Source organism: Capra hircus, chromosome 29 (genome assembly GCF_001704415.2).
Source record: "Capra hircus breed San Clemente chromosome 29, ASM170441v1, whole genome shotgun sequence".
In the NCBI taxonomy this organism is placed as follows: Eukaryota; Metazoa; Chordata; class Mammalia; order Artiodactyla; family Bovidae; genus Capra; species Capra hircus.
The window spans coordinates 46,414,010-46,423,457 of record NC_030836.1 but is presented as its reverse complement, the minus strand read 5'-3'; the positions used below and the strand labels follow the sequence as shown (position 1 = coordinate 46,423,457).

The following is a 9,448-nucleotide window of genomic DNA, read 5'->3' as shown; positions in this document are numbered from 1 at the left end:
CAAGAAACACTCCCCTTGTGACAGAGACCATCTTCGCTTCTCTGTCAGGCACACGGAGGCCCAAAGAGGTCTCAGAGCTGACAAACGGGGAGCTGGGATTAGAACCCAATTGTTTGCCTACCCAAACCACCCAAGTACCAGGAAATGAGGTGCAATGACCCCAGCTTTCCCAGTGGATCAGCTCAGCAGGCCCAGAGAGAGACAGATAAATAAGGCCTTTATATACAGAGAAGCATTATATAGTGGGGGGTGGAGGGGTGGGTGGGGTGGCAGCGTAGGCAGCGGCAGCAGCGGGCGGGGCAGCCGGGCCAGCGGGGCCCCATCAGTGGGAGAAGATGCCCCGGAAGCGGGCCTTGTCCTCCTCGTCCTTCTGGCGGATCCGTGCCTCCAGGGCCCGCAGCTCACGGCTCACCACAGGCGCCAGGGCTGGGTCCAGCTGCAACACCTTGGCGAAGTCAGCCTGGGCCTCCTGGGCATTCCACACTGCCGCGTGGGCCTTGCCGCGCTTGAAGTAGGCCTTGACATTGTCTGCAGGGGGTACCAGTGGGCGGCAAGCACACAAGGGCATGAGAAAGGGGCGCCAGCCAGCACCCTACCTTAACTGCTGGCACCAGGGGCCCGGCGTGGACGGAGCCCTCCTGCCCTGAGGATGCCAACCCCGCCCCCAAGCCCCATTCCTATCTCACTGGCACAGCACAGCCCACGGCCCCACTGGGTGGGAGCTACTGGGTCAGGCTCCTATGGGAGTTCAGAATGGGGGTGATATTGAAGGCCCAGAGGTGATGGAGGAGGCTGCTGCCCTGCCCTGGCGACCCAGCACCCAGTGCTCACCATCATACTTATTGAGGATGGAGGAGCAGTGATCCAGCACTTCGTAATACTCTTCGGCCACCAGCTTGCACTGACAGTAGTTGAGCAGCAGTGGGGTGATCTGCTGATCTAGCTGGATCCAGTCGGGGGACCCAGGCTGTTCCTGGGGGCACGGAGGCAGGGAGGGGGCAAAAGACGCTGAAACCTGGGCCCCCTGGGGCCCTCCTGACCCCTCCCCTCACCCACTGCAGCCTCCAGGCAGCACCTTCATCTGAAGGTTCTTGAGGCAGGCGATGGCATCGTAGTACTTGGCAGCGGCCTCCTTCACGTGGCCCTCACGGTATAACCGGTTGCCCTCCTGGTGGATAACTGGCACTGCCTTTGCCTTCTCCTCATCCGTCATTGCCCACGGGTCCTGCTGGTACGTGCCAGGGTTCTCCACCTGCCGGGGCATAGGCCAGGTCAGGGCCCGGGGTCAGCCCCTGGGCTGGCTGGGCCTGGGACACCGGGTACCAGAAGCAGTCACTTTTTCATCCACTGACCATTCAGCAAACGTGTGCAGCATCTCCTGCGTGCCCAGCACTGTGCTGGGGTCCAGAAACAGAGCAGTGAGCAAGATGGCAAAAAGCCCTGTCTTGGCAGAGACCTGAGGGAGCAGGGAGGGGCCCCAGGAGGGAGGGCACTGCCAGGTGTCCTTATGCCTGTCCCACCCCAGCCCCTGAACAGTCAGGGAGGCCACCAGCTCTGGGCAGGCGGGCAGAGCCAGCACCCGCTCTGAAGCTGGGCAGTAGGGGGTTGGCCTGGTGGTCCCTCACCTTCAGCATCTCGATGTCAAAGATGAGAGGCTGGGGGTTCTGCTGCAGGGCGTCCAGGTCGGCGTGGCCCAGGGAGTTGTGCTCGTGCATCTGGGCGATGCCACAGCAGTGCCGCTGGCCCTCCAGGGGGTCCTTGCCGGCTGCGATGTTGCGTAGACTCTTGGCCACCAGTGGGTACAGCACCACGTGCTGCAGAGGGTGAGTGGGCAGGGGGGCTCTGTCAGCACGTGCTGGCTGGTCATGGGCTCAAGAGGCCCCGCTCCTTGCCCCATCACCATCTGAGAAAGGGCACTGAGGCCCAGGAGGACTTTTCCTTCCCGACTCCTCCGGCCTCCCAGCCTTCCATCACTTTCAGGTCAAACGCCCACGCTTCCCACCCGCCAACACACAAACACACACTCCCACTGCCAACCTGTCTCCCAAGACCTGACAAACCCAGGGGAATTCTTACCTCTTACCTGTCTTCCTCCCAGGCTTGCAGCCCACAAGCTGGGCTCCTCATCATTCCGGGGGCCCTTCCATACTCTGTTCCCAGCATCTCTTCTCTCTGGCCCCACCCCCACCCCTTTCGGGGCCCATCTCTGAGTTGGGATTAGGGCAGCAACTTCAAAATCCTCACGGGGGACCCTCAGGCATTGGAGACCTAGCTTTTTTATTTTTATTTTTTTTTACTGTTGGCCTACTTTAATTTTTTTTACTTTTTGGCCACGTGACATGTAGGATCATAGTTCCCCGACCGGGGATCCAACCCATGCCCCCTGCATTGGAAGTGCAGAGTATTAACCACTGATCACCAGGGAACCCCAGGGACCTAGCTTTTGACCTTTCACTAGGGACACTTGCTGGGATGGCGGAAGCCAGACCATCCTCATGCCTAACCAGCTCTTCTCACTGACCCTGTCACTCGGGGCTGACTGCTCAGCTAATGTTCATCCAGTCAGCAGATATGTTCTGAGTCCTGGCTCTGGGCTGGCCCACACTAGGCACTTTCAAGGTTAACAGGCCTAATCCCTGCCCTGAAGTAGCCTAAATGCAGACAAAGGACCATATCCTGGCCATGCAGAGTATGAGAGGTGGAGAACCCAGAGGAGGGGTTCAAGTCCAGCACCAGTAGCTAGGGAAGGCTTCATGGGGGTGGTGACCCAGGAATTAGTTTGAAGTAGGAAGCAGGATGTTGGCTAAGGAGGAGATAGGAACACAGGGAGGTGAGTGGGAGGGAGACCCTGCAGGGGCCACGTGAGCATCTATGGCTTGTGCTTCAGCTCGACAGTGACCAGGAGCAGAGGGGATTGAAGCAAGGAGCTGTAGCGGTTATTGCACTTGAGAGCCAGTTCCTGGCTGCAGTCTGGCTAAAGGAGAGGAAAAGGCAGACTAGGGGCCAGGAGGCCAGTGTCCTGGCGGTGCAGTGCCCTGGAGGGAGTCGGTGGTGGCCTGGCCAGGGCAGAGGATGGGGAATCGGGTGTGGCCAGACAGATGCAGGCAGGCGTGGGCCATGGGGTACCTTGACATCGCAGCAGAACTGGGCGATCTCGCCCTCCCGCATGGTGCGCACGATGGTCTCCCACACGGGCAGCTTGAACTTCTTGCCAATGATGAGCTCCATGGGCTTGCCGCGCACCCGGCTGTCGTCCAGCACGGCACCCTCCTCGTCACTGCGCAGAGTGCGGTAATGGAACGTGGCCTGCGGGCCGCAAATGGGATCAGACAAGGGCACGGCCTTCCCACAACCACAAGGACAAGGCCAGCTCACAGCCTGCAGGTGGCACAGGGACAGGGCTCACCCAGGGGTCACCACCTGACCTTTACTGCACCCCCAGGAGGGAAGGGGTCCAAGTCACATGACGAGTGGGTGGATGGGCTGGGACAAGAGCCCAAGGGGTCTAGCTTTAGTCATTCTTTCAACAAATATTGACAGAGGACGAGATGGTTGGATGGCATCACCGATTCAATGGACATGAGTTTGCACAAGCTCCAGGAGATGGTAAAGGACAGGGAAGCCAGGCGTGCTGCAGTCCATGGGGTCGCAACGAGTCGGACATGACTTAGCCACTGAACAACAACTACATGCCTGAGCTCTGTGCTAGGCCTGGCAGTTGACAAAACAGACAAAAGCCCCTGCCCCCGTGGAGCTCACAGGGAACTTCTACAGGAAAGAGATGGGCCTCAAACAAAACACGCTCTGTGAGGTGGAGCGAAGTGCTATGGATCAGACATCTAAACGCAGCAGGGTAAGGCACAGCGAGTCCAGGGAGCCGGAGTCACTGAAGGAACTCCCTGGCAGTTCAGTGGTTAGGAGCTGACAGTTTCACTACTGGGACTCAGGTTCAATCCCTGGTCAGGGAACTAGGATCATGCAAGCAGCACTGTGTGGCCCTGCCCCCCTCCAAAAACACAGAGAGAGAGAGAAAGCAAAGACTTGAAGGAGAAACAAGCCAGACAGATGCTGAGGTAGGAAGGGGTGGGAAATTTCTTGGCCAAAGAACAGCAGGTGCAAAGGCCTTGCAGAGGGGCAGTGCGTGGTGTGTTCACAAAGCGGCAGGCCAGTACAGCAGCAGCAGCAGACTGAACCAGGGGATGGCGTGGTACCTCACGGGGTCATCAGGGCAGCAGGGAGGGACCCCACAGAGCCTAAAGCCCGTGGTGAGGACTTTGTTTTTTCACTCTCAAATGGAAGCCACCGGTTGGCTCCAAGCAGAGGAGGGACATTATCTGATGCTGGTTCTGCTGCTGCAGGGATGAGACAGGTGGGAGAGCCGGGAAGACAGAAGCAGGAGGCGAGTTAAGACGTTACTGGAATAACCCAGGGGAGAGACGAAGGTGGCCTGGACCACGGTGGGAGTGGTAGAAATGGTCAGATCCTGAGTGTATCTTGAGGATCTTCTTGGGGGGGGGTGGTGGTGTATGAGAAGAGGCATGGAGACTGGGAGGTTTTTGGCCTGAGCAACCAAAAGGCTGGAGGGGCCCTACCCTGAGATGAGAGGGTCGAGGGGAGCAGGTTAAGTTGCCAATGAGACGTCCAGGTGGAAACGGTGAGTAGGGAACTGGATATCAACTTTAAGGGGGAGGGAAGGCTAGACACAGACATTTGGGAGTGGTCCAGGCATGCGTGGAGAGTTTCTTAAAAGACACAAGCCTGGATGAGATCATCTCAGGGTGAGTGAAGAGAAGCCTCGAGACTGAACCCTCCACAGGATATGGTTAGAGGAACCCACATTCTTTCCCACCCCTAGCCAGCCCTCTGAACTCTTGTTTCCGCATCAGTAAAATGGAGTTAGCAACAGTACTCACCTTACCACATGAGAATGAAAGCAAATAAACCTGTGAAGCATTGAGCACCATGCTCTTGTGAACCCTCAATCAATGCCGGTGATTGTTTAGTTTGGTTTCATTTATTTGTCCCTATTCTTTCAGTGTCATTGTTCACAGATCATTACTATTTTTGGTGTTTTCTCCAACTGGTGTCTGTTCCATCCAAGATCTCCCTTGCCAAAACCTTCAAGGCCACCACCACCCCCTACCCCCGCCCCAGCCCGTGGGGAACTCCATCCACATCCCTTCCCTCATCTCCAGAAGCATCCCTCTTATGTATCACTGGTCACTAGGGGTACACAGCCCTGCCTCAGGGCCCTCCTGCGAGCCAGGCTAGGAGCTTCACCCTCGCCATCTCTGCACAGCTCTTGTCAGCACAGTAGCTCTTACTTTGGGTGTCCCCAGCATGTCTCACATGTTCTGCTGTTCTAGTCGCTTCATTTTCAGGGCCAGGATCTTTACTCATTTGCTCAATATGCACGTCCTGTGTGACTGCTCTGCTGGGCACAGGGGCTGCCCCCAGGAAGCCCTTACTCTACAAACAAGTGGCAACTGGAAAAGGCCCTCCAGAAGAAGGAACTGCATGCGCAGGAGGTAAGCCTGGAGACGTACATTATTAGGGTGGGGAGGGGTGGAAGAGGCTGGAGCTAGGGGCCTGGATGTGCAAAGGAGGAAGATGGGAGGCTCTTTATTTCTTAGCCCTTATCTGTCCCGACCCAATGCCACGAAGAGCAGTAGGAAAGCTGTCAAAAGGGTTCTCGTGTGGTAGACCCGACCTCCTGACCTGTTCTCTGGGTTTGTGCGTCCCAGGGCCTCAGTTTTCCCATCTAAGCAATGGGAGCTGGTCTACGTTTTCACAAGGCCCTACCATCCATAGAAGACCTTGAACCTTGCAATCCAGGGGCTCCTCCCAGAGCCCAGCTTTCTCATCTGGGGTCCTCTCCAGCGCTGGGTCTGGGCAAGCAATGGGGTCAACCCCCTCACCTCCCGCAAACTGTTTACTGATGACTGACGGCCTCCCTGACCTATGTAGCCACTCGGCCAAGGCAGGGGGCGGAGCTCACGCATCCGAATTCACCCTCTACTTAAATCCAGGCCAATCAGCGTCGAGCTCGGCATGTGAGCAGTAGGGGCACCGACCACTGCTGTCTGGGCATGCGCAATCTATCGCCTAAGGCCTCCTCCCGCCTCGCATGCGCACCGCGCCACCGACGGATTAAGGGGAAGCGGGTCGACACGAACCTTGGTTCCATCCTGAAAGTCAGGGAGCGCTCCTCGGCCCTCCTGTATCACACGCTTTTGGATCCCGTCTTCCCGGAGTCTTGCGATGATATCCGCCATCCTCCTTCCCCGCTGCTCTCTTTCGGCAACTTCCGGACTCGCTCGGCAGCTTCCGGACCTGCTTCGGCAACTTCTAGAACTTCGGCAACTTCCGAGCTGGCGCCATTTTGGCTAAGGGCAGACGCCGAAAAGAGCCCGAACATAGAAACGGGCTGTGATTGGTTCTCTGCTCCGCGGCTGAGCGCGCGGGTCAGGCCAGGGGCGGGGCCTGAGACTGGCCAGGGGCGGGACCAGAGAGGTGGGGTGGGCCGGGGCGGGGCCGGGGGCGTCCCTAGGAACTGTGTCCTTGAACCGATTTGGTTTGGGCCCTCCCAAGTGGCCGTGTGCCATGCTATTTAAAGTTGTAAAAGTAGCACGATAGCACTACAGAAGTGGGGGGAGGGAAGGTCGGCATCCGTAAGGCCACCTCCTAAAACTACTATTTGTGTGTATCCCTTTTTGTTTTTTCTTTTAGCTTGCCTAGCGCAATACTCGTGAGTTTTCCATCCTGAATTTTTCTCATTAATCAGTCAATCTGAGTGTAAGAAGGAGGGGAAGGAGGGTTTCTGTATTCCCGTGGAAACTCTAAGCTCCCCAAGAGACTGACAGCCCAGTAGATGCCCAGCGAATATTCAGGAATACAGGAATGATAGAAATGAGGCACTTCAGGGGCTAAAACATTTCTCTCCGCCTCTGGAAACTAGTTGTGAAGAATAGTTCTAAGCGTCTTCTCCCACTGTGGAGGGTTCAGTTCAGTTCAGTTCAGTTCACTGGCTCAGTCATGTCCGACTCTGCGACCCCCATGGACTGCACCGCGTCAGGCTTGCCTGTCCATCACGAACTCCAAGAATTGACTCAAACATGTCATGGAGTCAGTGATGCCATCCAACCATCTCATCCTCTGTCATCCTCTTCTCCTCTAGCCTTCAATCTTTCCCACATCAGGGTCTTTGCCAATGTGTCAGCTCTTTGCATCAGGTAGCCAAAGTGTTGGGGTTTCAGCTTCAGCATCAGTCCTTCCAAAGGCTATTCAGTACTGATTTCCTTTAGGGTGCACTGGTTGGATCTCCTTGCAGCCCAAGGTTTAGGTAACTGAATAAAGGGATGTCTTCAGGCCTGTGCACTGTCCGCACTCCATCTTCATAACTGGGAAGAATTACTGTCTGTCCCCTTTGCCCCACGTGCTGAGGGCTTCAGATATTTATGTTGGTTCATTTCCCCCGAGAAGTCCCCTGAGAGAGGTGGAACCTCTGCAGCAAAAGGGAAACGTTTTGTTTTTAGCTTTCGTTTTTTACTCACACGGGAAGTTTTACAGGCAAGTTCTGCCAAATTCTGAAGCAACGAGTTGTCTGTACTCTTACACAGATTGTTCCAGAAAATGGAAAAAGAGGGAAAGTCAACCAACATATTTTATGAGACTAGTTTAATCTTGATTCTGAAAAAGATACTTAAACCGTAAGGCAAGACAAGTCTACATCAATTTTACTAATAAATATAGTTATGAAGGATTCCCAGTTGGTGCAGGGGTAAAGAATCTGCCTGCCAATACAGGAGACACAAGTGAGTCAGATTTGATCCCTGGGTCGGGAAGCTCCCCAGGAGTAGGAAATTACAACCGTCTCCAGTATTCTTGCCTGGGAAATGCCATGGACAGAGGAGTCTGGAGGGCTACAGTTCTTGGGGTGGCAAAGAGTCTGACATGACTATGCATGCATCCACACATACATAGATATGAAAAATCCTAAATGAATCCACAAGTATATATAACTTTCATGCATTGGAGAAGGCAATGGCAAATGGAGGAGCCGAGTGGGCTGCCGTCTGTGGGGTCACACAGAGTCGGACATGACTGAAGTGACAGCAGCAGCAGCAGAATATATAAAAATGCCTCAGTGTGCTAAATGAGTGCCATTCACAAAAAGACAAATATTATTAATACATTATTCCATTTATATGAGGTGCCTAGTCAGATTCACGGAGACAAAGTTAAATGGTAGTTGAGTGGGGGGAGGGAAGGAATAAGGACTTGTTTAATGGTATGGTTTAGTTTTGCAAGATGAAAAGATCCTGGAGATTGGTTATACAGCAATGTGAACATAGTTTTTTGTTGTTGTGTTTTTGCTTTTTTGCCACATGGCTTTCAGGATCTCAGTTCTCCAAACTGGATTTGAACCCAGGCCGTGGCAACAAAAACCTAGAATCCTAACCGCTAGGCCGCTAGGGAATTCCTGTGAATATATTCAAGAGCACCAGCGCACCACTACAAGCACTACTACAATATACAGCAAGGCTCTATATTGTCCCCCTGCTTATGTAACTTATATGCAGAGCACATCATGAGAGATGCTGGGCCAGATGAAGCTCAAGCTGGAATCAGGATTGCCAGCAGAAATGTCAACAACCTCAGATACACAGATGACACCACTCTAATGGCAGAAAGTGAGGAGGAACTAAAGAGCCTCTTGATGAAGGTGAAAGAAAAGAGTGAGAAAGCTGGTTTAAAGCTCAACATTCAAAAAACGAAGATCATGGCATCCAGTCCGATCACTTCATGGCAAATAGATGGGGAAACAATGGAAACAGTGGCAGATTTTACTTTCCTGGGCTCCAAAATCACTGTGGATAGTGACTGCAGCCATGAAATTTAAGATACTTGCTGCTTGGAAGAAAAGCTATGACAAACCTTGACAGTGTATTTAAAAGCAGAGACATCATTTTGCTGACAAGGTCCTTATAGTCAAAGCTATGGTCTTTCCAGTAGTCATGTATGAATGTGAGAATTGGACCATAAAGAAGGCTGAGTATTGAAGAATTGATGCTTCCCAACTGTGGTGCTGGAGAAGACTCTTGAGAGTCCCTTGGACTTCAAGGAGATCAAACTAGTTAATCCTAAAGGAAATCAACCTTGAATATTCACTAGAAGGACTGATGCTGAAGCTGAAGCTTCAAAATACGCTGAAGCTGAAGCTTTGGCCACCCGATGTGAAGAGCTGACTCACGGGAAAAGGCCCTGATGCTGGGAAAGATTGAGAGCAGAAGGAGAAGCGGGTGACAGAGAATGAGATGGTTGGATGGCATCATTGACTCAATGGACATGAGTTTGAGATATTGAAGGAAGCTCCTGGAGATATTGAAGGAAAGGGAAGCCTGGCCTGCTGCAGTCCATGGGGTCACAAAGAGCCGGACATGACTTA

General features: G+C 53.8%; 1 protein-coding gene across 1 annotated transcript; it reads right to left on the bottom strand.

Moving 5' to 3' along the window:
• AIP (aryl hydrocarbon receptor interacting protein) lies at positions 198–6,411 on the bottom strand. The gene is made up of 6 exons (XM_005699947.3): positions 6,177–6,411; positions 3,127–3,306; positions 1,626–1,814; positions 1,076–1,252; positions 832–973; positions 198–528 (listed from the first exon to the last, which is right to left on the bottom strand). Exons 1-6 carry the CDS (start codon positions 6,273–6,275, stop codon positions 323–325), a joined length of 993 nt encoding a protein of 330 aa, XP_005700004.1. The 5' UTR covers positions 6,276–6,411; the 3' UTR covers positions 198–322.